The sequence below is a fragment of the Sorex fumeus genome, unplaced genomic scaffold (genome assembly GCF_029834395.1).
Source record: "Sorex fumeus unplaced genomic scaffold, SorFum_2.1 ptg000029l, whole genome shotgun sequence".
In the NCBI taxonomy this organism is placed as follows: Eukaryota; Metazoa; Chordata; class Mammalia; order Eulipotyphla; family Soricidae; genus Sorex; species Sorex fumeus.
The window spans coordinates 8,671,924-8,688,458 of NW_026606086.1; the positions used below are offsets into that span (position 1 = coordinate 8,671,924).

Sequence of the window (16,535 nt, forward strand, 5' to 3'; positions counted from 1 at the left end):
CATTTTGCTGTCTATGCAACTACAACTCCCAAATTATATACCCCTACCCTGGAATCTCAGTCTCTGGTACCAACTGCCTTCATTTTTTTCTTTTTTGTTTTTGGGCCACACCTGGTGATGTTGCTCAGGCGTTACTCCTGGCTCTGCACTCAGGAGTTATTCCTGGCGGTGCTCAGGGGATCATATGGAATGTCAGGGATCCAACCTGGGTTAGCTGCACAGAAGGTAAGCACTCTGTCTACTGGGCGATGGCTCTGGCCTCACAACTGCCTCCTTGCTCCTTGACATCTCTGCTTAAGCATGTCAAGTGGCCAATCCCAAACCCAACTCCTGATTCCGGTGGAACCTGCTCTTACTGTAGCTGTCCTCATCCCAGGAAACAACAAGCCCGTCCTCTACCAGCTTAGACCATGGACTTCCGTCTTTGGCATCCTCTTGGACTTTTTTCTTTTCCTTACATCACCTATCTAACCCAGCAAATTTTATTGGCTCTATCTACAAATTAAATCCAGAATCCTATCATAAATTATTACTGAATCCAACATGGCCTCTACAAGCAACCTTCATGGACGGCATCACCTACACTTTCTGAAAGTACTAAAAGCTCCCAAACTAGTTTTCTCCATCCCCCCTCACTCCTGAGAAGGACATTTTTTCATACTATCAGAGCAGTTCTGTAAGAAAATTTGGACCAAATCCTATCACTTTCGTTTGAAAAATCTTTGAAGTAGCTTCTCATTGATTCTTCTAGAAAATCTGAAATACTTGTTTTCTACCTTGGGGCCACACGTGGCTGTGCTCAGGGCTCACTCCTAACAGGGACTGGGAGACCATATCCAATGCCGGAGCTTTAATCTGGGTCAGCTGCATTCAAGGCAAGCACCTGACCTGCCTCCTCTTCTGTCCTCCAAATCTTCAATTCTTACGCTGGATTTTTGTGAGTGGGCGCTGTGCTCTTTCACCGGCTCACTGTGCTTCTGTAACACAAACCTCCAGCTCACCTTGGGGTCTATGTACTGCCGGGAAGGTTTTTTCCACATTAGCGTGACTTGTTCCTTACTTCCCTTGGACTCCATCCAAAGATGACCTTATCCAAGAGGACCTTCTTAACAATGCTTTATGCACATTTTATCTTTTTTGCCTGGTTAAATATTTATGTTCTACCTCCTGTCAAACCTCAGAAACATTCACGAGAAGAGAGACTTTCCTCTGATCATTACCCGGTATCCAGACAATGCCTGCCTCATGGACGGAACCTACTGAATGTTTACTGAGTTGTTTTAATCTTTGTTAACTCTATACTTAAAAACCAGTGGCTCTTTAACATTTTGAAAAAAGACTATGTTTAAATATAAGAATCTCTACCTATTTATAGTACTAAGTTTGATTTCATGAGTTCTAGGCACATTAAATCAGGAATAAGTGCCAATCACACCGCTACCCCTGGTACCCAGTGGGAGGAATGTCATGCGAAGGCTGGAAAGGAGATGTTCTTAGCTTTCTCAGCACACAACTTTCTCACACTCCACAGTCACATTCTAATCCCTGCATTCTTCTTGAAGACCAGTGGGTTCATGCATAGTCTGAAATGCCTCATGTTACTTTTTTTTTTCCCTTTTTGGGTCACACCCGGCGATACACAGGGGTTACTCCTGGCTCTGCACTCAGGAATTACTCCTGGTGGTGCTCGGGGGACCACATGGGATGCTGGGAATCGAACCCGAATCTTACATGCAAGGCAAATGCCCTTCACATTGTGTTATCACTCCAGGTCCCATGTTACTCTTAAATGCTTCTTCCACCCCTAATTTCATTTATCCTGTCCTTTCTTCCACTGTCGAATCTTTCACGATTATTTTGTTTCTTTCCTATTACTGAACTGTTGCTCTTGATGTACTTAGTTGTATACTTTACTGGGGAAGTGAGAACAAAGAGAAATGTGCAGGTTTAAATGACCTAAAACTACAGCCAATTGTCAATCTCTTGAAAGGTTAGAAACATACCTTTTATGTAATATAAACATTCTATTAGAAATGCCTTCTATACAGTTTTATTTAATTGGTTGGCAGTGAACATAGCTTTTTCATTAATTCATAGGAAATTTCTACAGAAATCGAGCACCAGTCAGAAGACCAATGTTCTAATGTTTGAAAGAATCATTTCCATGCAGAAAATACTTACCCAGAATCAGGTTCTTAATGAGTTTTTGCTCATCTTCCTTCTTATATTCCAGCATTCCTTGGAAATCCTTTTCTTTCCTGGGAATGTTAACTGGACGGATTGGTTCATCAATGATCTGACCTGGAGATATATTTTCCATCTGTCCCACTATATGAGAAACAGAGAGAGAGAGAGAGAGAGAGAGAGAGAGAGAGAGAGAGAGAGAGAGAGAGAGAGAGAGAAGAAAATATTTTTTAGGTGGAAAAGACAGAAGGGTGCCATGATCCTGTCATTTTAAATTAACTCTACAACAACAGAAACTTGGCATGTTTGACACTTAATAGTTCCCTCTTTAATTATTATTATTATTTTTTTTGCTGAAAGTGGGTGACAAATTATAGGGCAATCAGAGAATCACACGTGTTTGGCCTATTCAAAAACCTAAGATTTTCCTTTTATGCAAAAAGGCTTAACTTTGTAATCACATTAAAACATCCCCATAGTGCTTCACACCCTACCGAGGTCACGAGTTGCCCCCCACGAGCGGCTCTCCGGCACGGCCATGGCTCCAGAGTCACAGAAACCAATCTTATAATTATCTGACTCTCGGCAGAAATATTTACAGACTTAATAAGTAAAATATCAGAAATCCTAAATTGTGCGGCCGCTATAGCAGCCGCACAACATCATTTGGTTCTTGTAACCAGCTGTAGAAAAATTATTTCACAATGCCTTTTCAGCAGGTCTGATTTTGGGGGTGTAAACTCTAAATAATAATGGTGCATCTTTTGTCAAAACAATGAATCTAATCAAAGTAGATAGAGTGTTAACTAGAATTCATCTGCCTCACAGGGATTGGGAGTGTTGGGGGGGGGTTATTGGGGTTCTTGGTGGTGAAAAATAAGTATTGGTGAAGGGAAATGTGTTTGATGATTGCATGACCGAGACTTAAATCTGAAAGCTTTGTAACTTTTCCAACAGTGATTCAATAAAAAAAAAAATCCCCATAGTAAGTAATTCATCTCTTGGCTAACTAATAGATAATGAACTAGTAATCATGAATGGAAAAAATATTAACATTTAAATAAAACCCTAGAAAGAGGATGACAGAGTTGAAAAGATTCTTCTCATCAGAACATTTACTTAATGCATCATTGCAATAAATTTAGACCTCAGTGAGATAGCTGGAAAAAAATCACATTTCTTTATATTGATCGAGGCTAAGATCTAATTTGATCCAGCCACTCATTAAAAGAAATTAATAGCAAATAAAACAACCTCCACACAATATGATTTCCTAAATATGATTTTCTTTTTTGCTTTTGATAAAGAAAGTCCTACCATAAAGTGACAACCACTGATAACCAGCAGTTAAGAGTACAAGTGCTGAAGAACCTTCCGAGGAGTTCGAAATGATAACTGTAGTTAATGGCGACTTATAGAGAAGAATTTTGCTGAACGTTAAAAAAAAAAATAGAATTGGGTCAGAGAGACAGTACAGTGATTAAGCGCTTGCATTACCTCCCCTAACCTTGGTTTGAATCCCAGGCACCACCCATAGGTCGCCCTGAGCACCTACAGGGGTCATTCCTAAATGCAGAGCCAGGAAAAAATAGACCCTGATCCCTGCTGGGTGTGGTCCCCCTACCAAGTCCCCCCACCTCACTCCCCCAACCCCTGCAAAACAAACTAACAAGCAGACCCAGACTCCAATTCACCTCAAAATTGGAGAACCGAACAGGAATTGAAGGGAAGAAAAGAACACAATGAGTCATAATGTCAAGTCTCACAATGGAGACATTACTGGTGCCCTCTCGAGCAAATCGATAAACAATGGGAGGATAGTGCTACAGTGCTATTTATCTGAAGGGGCACAGTTAAGAAAATCTATTTGGGAATAAATTAAGCTTGACTTCAGAAACTACTGCTAAATAAAATGCAAGAAAGGTACCAGTGGTGCTTTTCTAATCACTCTGACAATTTCCTGTGTTAGTTGGAGAAAACCGGTTCCACAAGACAAGGCTGTCACAGAGAACATCAATAACTACCAGTCCTCTGGCTATAAGTGGCACAGAGCCTGGGGACAGACACTCTATTGACTCATGCCACGGGACAACCAGAACTAACAGGGCTGAAAATCAGCACAGCACCCAGCCATCAGCTCGATGGTATCTAAAGACTGGCCATTGAAAAGTGAATAAATTAGGGGCTGGAGCGATAGCACAGCAGTGAGGCCAACCCGGGTTTGATTCCCAGCATCCCATATGGTCCCCTGAGCACTGCCAGGAGTAATTCCTGAGTGCAGAGCCAGGATTAACCTCGAGCATCGCTCGCCAAATGTGACCCAAAAAGAAGAAGAAAAAAAAAAAAGAATAAATTAGCATTTAGCAGCCTTCCGTAATACCATATTCCGTATACATGATACAGTCTGGAAGCTGCAGGACTAACCATCAACAGAACTTCACGAATCACGACGACCATCCTGTTATTCGTCGATTGCCTCGAGCAGGCCCCAGTAACGTCTCCTTCATCCTAGCCCTGAGATTATATTCAAAGCTCTTTAGGAGAATAAGACCCATCATTGTTACTGGTATTTGGCATACTGGGTACGCCATGGGGAGTTTGCCAGACTCTGCCATGTGGGCAGGCTACATTCGGTAGCCTGCCAGTTTGTCCAAAGTAGGAATGAGATAATATGATGTCATAAAACAGGAACTTAAACAAGAGATAATTTATGTAAACTACTTATGCTATGTAAATTATCCTAGAGCTAATTTAAACTCAAACCACATAGACATCACAGTCAAAACACAGTGGCCTTCACTGCTCATGTTTAATTGACTATATATAAAATACAAAGCAATGAAATCCCCACCACCTATGTCATTAGTTACTTTGATGCAAAAAAACAAAACAAAACAAAAAGACTAATAGGAAGGGAAACAAGTGACAAAATCAACAAAGATTCAAAGTTCATCAGGAAATGTACATCTGCACTCCACATGTCCAACAGGAATGTTTTTAAATCTACTGGTATTTCATCTTATCTGAGGTATCAATGATTATGCCATTACTTTAGATAACACCAAAGAAGGAAAAATACTGCTCAAAACTCTAACTCATCAACAATTTTAAGATGTTTTAAATTTTCCGGTCCGGTCTTCCCGTTGCTCATCAATTTGCTCGAGCGGGCCCAGTAACGTCTCCATTGTGATCATTGTTACTGTGTTTGGCATATCGAATACATCACTGGGAGCTTGCCAGGTTCTGCCGTGCGGGTGAGATACTCTTGGTAGCTTGCCGGGCTCTCCGAGGGGGGCGGAGGAATCGAACTCGGGTCGGCCATGTTGGCTGCGTGCAACGCAGACGCCCTACCGCTGTGCTTAACAATTTTAAAATTAAAAAATTAAAATTTTAATCTACGTTCATAGACTTTAAATGTGGAATTTTGTACCTCAAAATTTACAAAATATGGTGAATCTTATTATTGAGACTGATCTGTTATAAACAAACTTTCACTTCCCTCTTGTAAAATATTTAACAAGGAGGTCACGGAGTCCATCGAACTTTTTCTGGAAAGGAATGATGCAACCATCATTTCCATTTCTAGATCCTTTGTACATGAGAGAAAGAGTCCTAAAACCTTTTTATCCTGGGAAAGGAAAGGAAACTGACACATTTAAAAATTATTTGGTACAGGAAAATTTCAATCTCAATTTTGATCAAATTCTTGAAAGTCCAGGAGATTCTGTTGTATCTCCTTATAGGACACAAAAAAGAGAAGGTAGGGGCTCCCACAGAAGGATTCCAAACCAGCTGGACCATTATTTGGTCGAAATTCAAAAAATTGGTTTCTGGGGTCTCACTTTAATTTTCTCCAGTAAAATAATTTAATTCAGGTTTTTTTAGTTCTAAATCCCTGATCATAAAAACTGAGATGGAACACCCACTTCTGGAATAAAATATAGCACAAAGGAGATCAAATTCTGAAACATTCTTCATTTAACTACATAATCTCTGCGAAAATTATATATGTTGGTGTGAAAAAGTGTCTTGGCTTCTAAAAACATTATTCTTAGTTAAGCACAGAAGGTGGCAAGAGACTTGTTAAGTCTGAAGAATTTAAAAGTATAAAATATTGATGCCTTAGAAAATATATACAATCATTTCTTGACCTTTGGGTAAGATCGAATGTAAAAAATATATTTAAATGTCTAGTTATTAGAAGATGCTTTCTGTCAATATTCTCTGAATAAAGGGTGAATAAGGGAAGAGGAAAGAGATGTTTCCAAAGACACTAACTAGTCTTTAATTTGGGGACGGGATGGGACTTCTATACTCTGTAAGTGCAAATCACATTAAAATAATAACATTTTACTTTTCAGACCTGTATCACTAAATTAAAAACCCAAATTTTGGGGCTGGAGCGATAGCACAGCGGGTAGGGTGTTTGCCTTGCACGGGGTTGACCGGGGTTCAATTCCCAGCATCCCATATGGTCCCCTGAGCACCGCCAGGGGTGATTCCTGAGTGCAGAGCCAGGAGTAACCCCTGTGCGTCGCCGGGTGTGACCCAAAAAGCAAAAATAAATAAATAAAATAAAAAAAAACCCCTAAGTTTTAACCAAGTATTGCGCCTCGTTCAGAGCTGCCCTCCTGCTCTGGTAGTCAAACTCTGGGACACGAAAAAGCTGGAGGAGGGGGCTGGAAAGAAGGGATTTCTCTACTCATTTCCCTCCCAACCTATTAAAATAAGCGAATAAAACAACAACAAAAAAAAACCCATAAGTTTTCTTACACCTTTAAAATCTGTTGTGGCTGCAAAGACAGTACTAGGAATAAGGTGCTTGCACTGCATGTACCTGGCTCAACACCCTGCACCACAAGAGGGCCCCCAAGGACCGCGAGGGCTCACTCCTGAGCACTGCTGCGTGTGGCTCCAGCCTGACCTTACCTCTCTAAAAAAAACAAACAAAAACAAAACAAAACAAAAAACCCCAAACCTTAATATTATATTCCTGTTCTTAAAAATTATTATAATGCCTTTTGCTTAACATTAATAGCACCTTGAAATACCTCATAATCCGCTCTTCAATTAAAATATACATATCTGGGACAGAGAGCCAGCACAGGGTAAGGCACTCGCCTGGCATGCAGCCAAACCCAGTTCGGTCCCCAGAGCCATACATGGTCCCCTGAGCTCCGCCAGTGGCAACCTCTAAGCACTGAGGCAGGAAGGAAACATAACATTAACTTTTTTCAAGCCAATGACCTGCTTTAATCTCTTGATACAATCAGAGAAGAGTTATAATGCATAACGATTCTACGAATGCATTTAATGCTGTGTAATGTCTGTTACAGCCTATGTATAATCTGAAGATTCCAATTTTTTTTTTTGTGTGGACCTGGCCATGTGCTTGGCTCTGTTCAAGGGACCACGCAAAGGTGGGGATCGAACCTGGGCATCTGGCAGGCGACTCAGCACCCAGCCCCCAAGCTACCTCTCCAACTCAGAGGCTCAAAGTTTCAATAGGATACACAAATAATGCAATTCTTAGGGATTATATATAAAATAAAGTAACTTCTTACATCTAACATTTCAAGCATTCATCATCCAGGGGAATATTGTCATTTTCAAAGTAAACAACCAGACTGTCCTACTTATTTCTGAGAAGCATCGGCTCCACAAACACCTACAGAATAATCACGACATGGCAGCCACTTTGCTAGGTGCTATGAGAAAAACGACACAAGTGGTTCCCAAGCTTAGGATGCTCATAGTCTAATAAGGAAACTAGTAATTCAAATAAGGAAACTGCTGAAAATACAACAGTAAAGATCCCCCCACAAAACTATAAGCAAAATTACGGTGCACAGAGCCACAAAAGCGGTTTGGGTCACAAAGACTGCTGTTGAGGGTGCGACAGACAGCCAGCCTGAAGGGACAAAAGGACTTTACCAAAAGAAACAGGAAGACTCACTGGAACCTGCAGTCGGGACAGGACTGGCGTGTGTTGGAGGAATGAAAGTCACACTTAGAATTCATCCTGGTAATGGTACTGGAGGGTACCACGCTGAGTGAAGCGATTTGAAAGGAGGCCAGGTGCTGAATGATCACACTCACTACATCACCGTCATCCTGTTGGTCATCGATTGCCTTGAGCAGGCCCCACTAACGTCTCCTTCGTCCTAGCCCTGAGATTTTAAAAAGTGCCACATTCGAGGCTCTTTCAGGGTCAGGAGAATGAGACACATCATTGTTACTGTTTTTTGGCATATTGACTATGCCACAGGGAGTTTGCCAGACTCTGCTGTGTGGGCAGGATAGTTTTGGTAGCCTGCCAGGTTCTCCAGAGTAACACCTAGATAATAAGATGTGGCGTGGCTGCTAATGCGGCCGCGCACTTCCGGGAGCAGGGTTTTATAGTCTCTGGGTCTTGCCCGTTGATGGGATTACATGGCACCGGGGGCAGTTGGGGGATGTAACGCCTGGGAGATGGGGGATCTGGGTGGAGGTGGCCCCTAGTCCCAATCCGAGCAGGCTTGGAGATCTACCTACTACCGTGAGGAAAATAAAGAAACGTGGTAAGGGAATAAAAACCCACCACTGATGGCAGAGTCCGGGGTGGGCCTACAGAGCTGAGTTTGCTGTGGGGGACGGTGGGTTTGGGAGGGACTCAGGACGGTGGTGGAGGGACGCTGGTGCTCTAGAGGTGGGTGTGGAGCAGCAACACTGCATGCTTGAAACGTGTACTATAAATCAGGATACCGAAACTTAAAAACTGAAAGAAAATTGTTTAAAAAATTTATCCGGGGGGGGGGGGGGTGTCAGACAGATAGCACGGGGAGAAGTCCTTGATTTCCATATGGCTAACACTGCATATGGTCCTGAACACTATTAGAAGTGATCCCTGAGCACAATGACAGGAGTCAGCCCCGAGCACTGTTGGATGTGCCCCACAAACAAACAAAATCAATTTTGGCAGATTCTTTTGGAAATGTCCCAGTGATGACAGGCTTTACTTGACCCTTTGAGCCAAGTAAAAACCATAGAGTATGGCTATGAGAGAATACACAGGGAGTCAGACTGCACGGTGTCATTTCTGGTCAAAATGGTAATAGCTGGCACAGGTTAATGGGCAATTACTGGGCTGGGGGACAGCTCACAGGCCTACACAAAGACCCCAGGGACTGCAGGGCCTGGAGAGCAAGGGAGAGTGAAATCCTGGTGGGCTCAGCAGTCCGAGGCTAACTCAGGCCATAAACAGACCACCGCCACCCACTCCCGCATCCCCAGAAAAAAAAAAAAAAAAGGAAATGCAGCTTCAAAGAGTCTCTAAGTCTCTTGAACACTGAGAATGTTCTTGGAGAAGGTTTAGAATTTAGCTCTATCTCTGTGTGTTGCTATATAGACCGACTGAACTGTGCCAAGCGCAGAGGGGGGCTCTGAAGAAACACAGTAATTCATAATCTAAGATGCTGCAAAAATGAATGTGGGGAGCCTTATATGACAAGGCTGTGTGGTTGGAGGAGCCCGCAGGCAGCGGCACACTGTGGGCATGGTCTGGCCTGGCCTCAGCCCTGACCGTGTTCCCCGGCACCGTCCTACTGGGAGAAGGGAGAGTCCCAGAGCCTAACTACTGAAACCCCTGGCAGCCACTGCCTCAGTTCCAACAGTGCCTCTAAGATCTACTAAGGCAGGTTCTGGCCTTCATTCTGGGAATGTGACTATACATAACTGCACTTTTCCAAGTTGCTTCTTTGCTGTTTCTGAGTGAAATTATTATTTTTGGTTTGGTTTTTCTTTTGAGGCCACACCCAGTGATGCTCAGGGATCACTCCTGACTGCATTCAGGGATCACCCTGGCAGTGTGCTTGGGGAACCCTATGGGGTGTTAGAGACCGAAACTGGGTTGATCATGTGCAGAGGAAGTACCTTTCCTGCTATACTAGTAGATAAAATTATTTTGGGGGCTGAAGCGATAGCACAGCGGGTAGAGTGTTTGTCTTGCACGCGGCCAACCCAGGTTCAATTCCCAGCATCCCATATAGTCCCCTGAGCACTGCCAGGAGTGATTCTTGAGTGCAGAGCCAGGAGTAACCCTTGAGCATTGCTGGGTGTGACCAAAGGGGCGGGGGGGAAATAAAACCATTTTATTGATGAGATAACTGGTTGCTTTCTTGTTCAAGGTTAACAATTCAATTGTATGAAGGTAATTGTACGTATGGTATTTGAGACATAGTTTTCTCATGCTTTCCCCAATATTAAGTATGCACTGCACTGTCCTCCCATTGTTCATGGATTTGCTTGAGCGGCCCCAGTAACGTCTCCATTGTGAGATTCGTTGTTACTGTGTTTGGCATACTGAATATGTCACGGGTAGCTTGCTAGGCTTTGCTGTGCAGACGAGACGCTCTCGGTAGCTTGCCGGGCTCTCCGAGAGGGGTGGAGGAATCAAACCCGACTTGGCCAGGCCAGCTGTGCTCAAAGCAAAAGCCCTACCACTGTGCTATCACTCCACCCATTAAGTATAAATTTTAAAATAAAAAAAAAACTTAATTTTTTTATAATCGTATTTTCTCTTATTTTTCTCTTTCCCTCCACTGTATGGGCTGGAGCGATAGCACAGCGGGTAGGGCGTTCGCCTTACAAGCGGCCAACATGGCCGACCCGAGTTCGATTCCTCCGCCCCTCTCGGAGAGCCCGGCAAGCTACCGAGAGTATTCGATATGCCAGACACAGTAACAACAAAGTCTCCAATGGAGACGTTACTGGGCCCGCTCGAGCAAATCGACGATCAACGGGAGGGCCTTTACCTTTACCTTTTACCTCCACTGTATTTTTTTTGAGGCAACCTTCATCATATTCTTTGAGGCAATCATCATCGTATTCTTCATCACAGTCCCCTCAATAATAAGAATAAGTGTAATGATAAAACTCAAAGTTGTATATAACACTTATTACGTATCTGAGAACTATTCTAACTGCATTACACATATTATCTCATTTAATCTTTGCAAATCTTGATGGGGAATATCATTATCATTCCATTTAACAAGTGGGAAAACTGAGGAATGGTGTGAAGTTCAGAAATTTGCCTGATGTTAGAAGGCTAATAGTGGAGAAGCTCGGATGTAAACCAGGAAAAACGGCTCCAGAACATGGTCGCAAAGTGCCTAGTAAAGGGCCTGGCAAACAGAAAACACTCATATGTTTCTTGAACAAATACTCTTCCATTGTAGAGAACTAAAACGAACGCTCTCCTAGTCTAGCAACGGGAATTCCCACCCCACAGAGGCCAAGTTTGCTGGTCATTTTTGCTATCATCTTTAGCGTTTCCATTACAAAACTCTTCTCTGTTCGTTTACCAGTCAAGCAGTTACAAAACCTAGATCCAGCCACAATCACCAAAATATGCATAAATACCTTCTAGTTCACCAATTTTCTTGGCAAACACTTTCAGTTGTTTTTTCAGTTTCCGGACGGTCTTATCTTGTTTTTCAAGTTGCTCCATCAGATCCTAAAGAGCAAAGTGACACTTGTAAGACAAAGATCAAAACAGGCCTTTGAAAGTGCACGGAAGCACAGCAGACACAGTATCACAGGAACAGCTGTTAGTCTCACAGGAAAGCTCAAGAGTTCACTGGGGGAGCCGCCATCGGGCACAGACACGGGACACGCAGCTGCCATGAAGCCACACACGAGCGTGACAACAGCTGCCCTTTGCAGCGTGATGGACAGCAGGCTGACAGAGTCTCCAGGAAACTCCGCACGGGTGAACCGTAACTGGACGCTCAGAGAACGTCCTGCTATCTCAGCGGCATGTTTCATTTTAATTCCCTACACAGATAAGATCCATTTTGATGAGCACACAAACAGTTCTGTGGGCATTTTTAAGGCCAGCAGGACGGCAGAGAGGGAGGTTCAACGGCTGTGTCTGAAACACTGGCTCTCTGATGCCAAGCTTCTGGAGAGGTGAGCATTAGTCCTGCCAGTAAGGAGACAGGAGCAGTTCTTGGGAATGAAAAGACACGTTGGAAAAACAGACATAGGGAACATGAGAGACAGCAGGAGTCAACCTTAGCGTTTCTCAGCCGGGGGCCGAATGCACCCCTGAAGCACCCAGGATATGTCGAGGGCCCACAGGTGAAAACTGTGCAGATGGTGGGTGGGGCAAGGCACAAACTACGGGGCCAACAGGTAGGATGGGGGTGGGGGAAGGAAACTAGATTAGACGGAGGCCATGGGGAAAGTTTGAGTCACATCAGCCTAGGACCAAGTGACAGGCAACATAAGTTGTCCATAGAAATCTAACAGGCGATAGAATTTTAGTTATAAAAGGCGATTAGAATAACGAAAGTCATAGTTGAGGCCAGAGTGACAGTACAGCGGGTTAGAGCATTTGCCTGGAACACAACTAACCCAGGCTCTATCCCTGACATTCCGTATGGGACCCAGAGCACTGCAGGAGTTATTCCTGAGCGCAAAGCCAGAAATAAACCTTGGGCACTGCTGGGTGTGACTCAAAAAATCCAACAAAGGGGGCTAGAGCGATAGCACAGCGGGTAGGGCGTTTGCCTTGCACGCTGCCGACCTGGGTTCGATCCCCGGCATCCCATATGGTTCCCCCAAGCACCACCAGGAGTAATTCCTGAGTGCAGAGCCAGGAATAACCCCTGAGCATCACTGGGTGTGACCCAAAAAGCAAAAAAAAAAAAAATAATAAAATAAAAAAGTTTTTAAAAAATCCAACAAACAACAAAAACAAACTCAATTAATTCCCTACACTTCCAACAATAACAACAACAAAAAAAAAAAACCAACCACAAAAACAAAATTACATTTTAGGATAAAGTTTATAGTGTTGATATACAAAGTTACTACTCCCCACCACCCCTCAAAGTCCCCATGATCCTCACCACTCTGACCCAATCTTTAGTCCCTCCTCCCTCACTGTAAGTTTTATACCACAGGACCAAAGGTTTTCCACTGTTCAATACTGTCTACTCCTTTGTTTTGTTAACCATATTTCACAGATGAATGAGATCATCCAGTACTTGTTGTTGTCCCTCTGACTTATGTTGCTTAAGATGACACAAAAATTCTTTATGAAGAGAGAGAGAGAGAGAGAGAGAGAGAGAGAGAGAGAGAGAGAGAGAGAGAGAGAGAGAGAGAAAGGACAAGAACTAAAGAAGTATATTCAAGGTAATAGTTAAAAAGGTTCCTGACAGTTGACTCTATTTTCATCAAGAATTCTCTCAAATGACAAGAAAAAGATCAGTTCATTAAGAGAAAATGGGCAATAGCAGACTCAAGAGTTTAGAAGAGCAAAGAATTGATGAGATCTATGGTTGTTCTTTGGAAGAAAAGTGTTCATAACTCTCACTGCTCATTCATTCTCCAGTTTAGATAGGGACGACTAGATGCTTGATCGATAATTCCAAGGCAATGATTGGGAACATTTCCAAGTGTTCAGCGTGCTTCCTGAATGTCACTTTCTCCGTCTATCAGTTTGCTTCCATCACACTGTAAGCCTAGTGTTAATAACAAACCAGACGTGATAGCGAAGGACACTGGCAGAGGTGACACTACTGGGGGGAAGACAGCTGTGGGGAGAAAGAGTTTCACGGAAGCTTCTGAAGAGACTCCTTGGGCGGGCGCGGGCTGAGAGCAGAGCTAGAAGTGGCAAGATGGCAACAGACATGTACTCCAGAGAAAACTACATACAATCATCCGTCTGTAAAGTGAAATCCGACATGACTGGTACTTCTTAGGATCATCTGCATATAATTCCTCATAATACTGAAAAAATAGGCACAATTGATTTTTGGTTTTCCTCCGTACGAGGAAAATGCTATCTTTCAGCAAAATCATTCATTAAAATAATTTAACATCAATGTGTTGCAAAACAAACGATGAGGCAGCGTGTGCTCTGAGGCACCGACACGTCCCTGCCACCATCTGCTCCTCTTTCTAGCCAAACAATCCTCACCCTCTCCCCATGCCCGAGCCTGAGATAAGGCGGGGCATGGCCTGCAGGTGAGCAGACAGCTACGTCACTGGGCTCTCACTGCTCAGAGCTGCCCACAGGCGACTGCGTCTTCTGGCAGCCAGATTGGGGAACAAACCCCATGAAGGTGAGGTTAAGGAAATCAAAGCACTGTCAGCTTACTTTAAGCAACCTACTCTGGAAAACATTTCAAAATGTTCAGTCTTGACATCCTGCTCGAAGAAGAGGCTGGCGAGAAGCTCCATGCCCCTCTCCTGAAAGGCACATGTTCACTAAAGGCAGAAGAGAACCGTCTTTTTTGCTTGTGTGGGGATTGATGGGGAAGTGGGTTAGACAGGATGCAGCTCCCAAGAACTCGAAGTTTCGGCCACTGCAGCATTCAGATTCTACTCATGTGGCTCTCCAAGAGAGATATCGTTAAGATGGAGAAACTATAAATTTTGAAAACGTGCCTCTATATTTAAGCTTGAATCCAATTCTCCTGAAGTAGCAGCCAACGTAATGGTAGCAATACCAAAAATTGTTAAGAAAATTCATGCTGCCATCGGGGCTGCAAGAGAAAGGTATAATCTGTCTAGTTTAGAAAAAAAAAAAAAACAACTTTGGAAATCTGGAGATCAGAAGCATCTTCTGGTGTGTACGTGGTGCCAGAGACTGGAAGCAGGTCTGGGACACACGAGACACGCATCTCACAGTGCACTCTGAGCATCCCACCTCCTGCTTCCTGTGGTGTCTTACGACAGGCAATGACAAGCACAGAATTTGTACAGTGATCAGTTATTATTACATTATGCGGCACAGTTTTTGATTCGTAATCATCAAAGCATTGTTACTTTAAGCAACAATATTCTTGAAATTAAACATTTCAAAAATATTGTAGGTCTCAAAAGATTTATGCCCACAAAAGCAGTATAGTGACTTCGGGAAAAGTCTGAACAGCAGTCTTGCCCACCTCCTCTCTCCTCCCCACAACAGAAACTCAAGCACAAAGCTTCTTCAGAGAGACTGAAAAGTGTATCTTTGGGCTTTGCTTCTAATTAGAACAAAAGATGGTTGAAGAGATGACACCAGAAAACTATTTGTAATGTACACGATGGGGCAATAATTCAGGTGGTTAAATCTATCGCTTCAATGACTCATGAGGTTTTTTTTTTAAATCCAATTTAATTAGACTGAAAAATCTGTCAGTTATTTTGTGCCTAAGAAATGCATATTTTAGAAAGAATTTTCTATAAATAAATGAAAGAAAAAGAAACTTGGGCTCTATGCCAATGTTCAGAATCTGGCAAGAAGAAAATTTCTTTCTTCAGTGAACTAGTTCTGCTTCATTCAAGTACGAGCTTGAACCCTGATCTCCTCCTCCCTCCCCTGGGGGCTCCGTCCAGGGTTGGACAAAAGCCCCTGCCTGGCCCGGCCGCCACCAACAGGACTCTAAGGCTCGCCTGCGAGAGATGAAGGCGAGGACTGCTTGGGAACCACAGGTGAAAGTCACTCCTGTCTCTGTCACAACACCAAGGAGCAAATCTCCTGGTGATGGCAGAGAGCCGGGCAGCTAAGGTGAGGACCAGGTTACCGGGTCCGGGGGGACAGGCCACGCTCAGCCAGTCATTCCCCAGGCTCCTGCCAGGACTTCGAGGGGCCAGGCGCTTCTCACCAAGTTCTCGTTGGTCAGCCGGGTGATCTCGTGCTGCAGGCTGGCCTCAATGCGGGCCTCGGGCGGCAGCTGCAGGTTCTGGGCCAGCAGCTGCTGCTGCCGGTTGTTCTCCTCCTTCAGGCTCTGGATCTCCCCACGGAGGGCTTCCGCCTCGTTCTCGTGGCTTCTCTTCTGTGACTGGAGCTGGGATTCCAGCAGCCTGCAAGGCACCACACGGGTAGAGGTGACACGGTCTGGGTGACACCCGGACCCTGGCCTCACAGGTATGGAATTCCATACTCACTCACAAGGGCCGGGAATAGAAATATCCTTTACCATCCATGTAATTACTAACTTGACTGAAATCACAAAACTCACACCTGGGCCAAAAGTAAAACCCAATACTCTCACATTTGTGGCCTTCTGAAGGTAGAGGCTGCTACAATTAGAAAGTTTTCCAAGGTCTCAGAAAAGGTTTCTAGGAAACAATGAGTCATAAAATCAATTAATAGACAGAGCTTTAATCTGGCTTACTACCTTGGACCAAAAAAAAGCATTTAAAATGGCAAAGAAAGAACCTTTGCCACAAATTAACTCTGCTTCCGGTAATTTCAGAATCATAACAGAATTATTTAGTAATTTCAGACAAAGAATGGGGACAAGGGCTCCATTTTTATGTTCTGCCTTTGTCTCTGAAGGACCAGAAAAGCTGGAATGCTATGAAATATATCT

General features: G+C 43.6%; 1 protein-coding gene across 1 annotated transcript in view; it reads right to left on the reverse strand.

The window, feature by feature from the left end:
* The window catches only part of MYO5A (myosin VA), a 231,238-nt gene that overhangs the window by 13,020 nt on the left and 201,683 nt on the right, over positions 1-16,535 (reverse strand). Inside the window, exons 30-32 of the mRNA XM_056115278.1 lie at positions 15,825-16,023; positions 11,587-11,680; positions 2,182-2,328 (exon numbers count right to left, since the gene is read on the reverse strand). Coding sequence (XP_055971253.1) covers positions 2,182-2,328; positions 11,587-11,680; positions 15,825-16,023 — 440 coding nt within the window. The remainder of the gene's footprint in view (positions 1-2,181; positions 2,329-11,586; positions 11,681-15,824; positions 16,024-16,535) is intronic.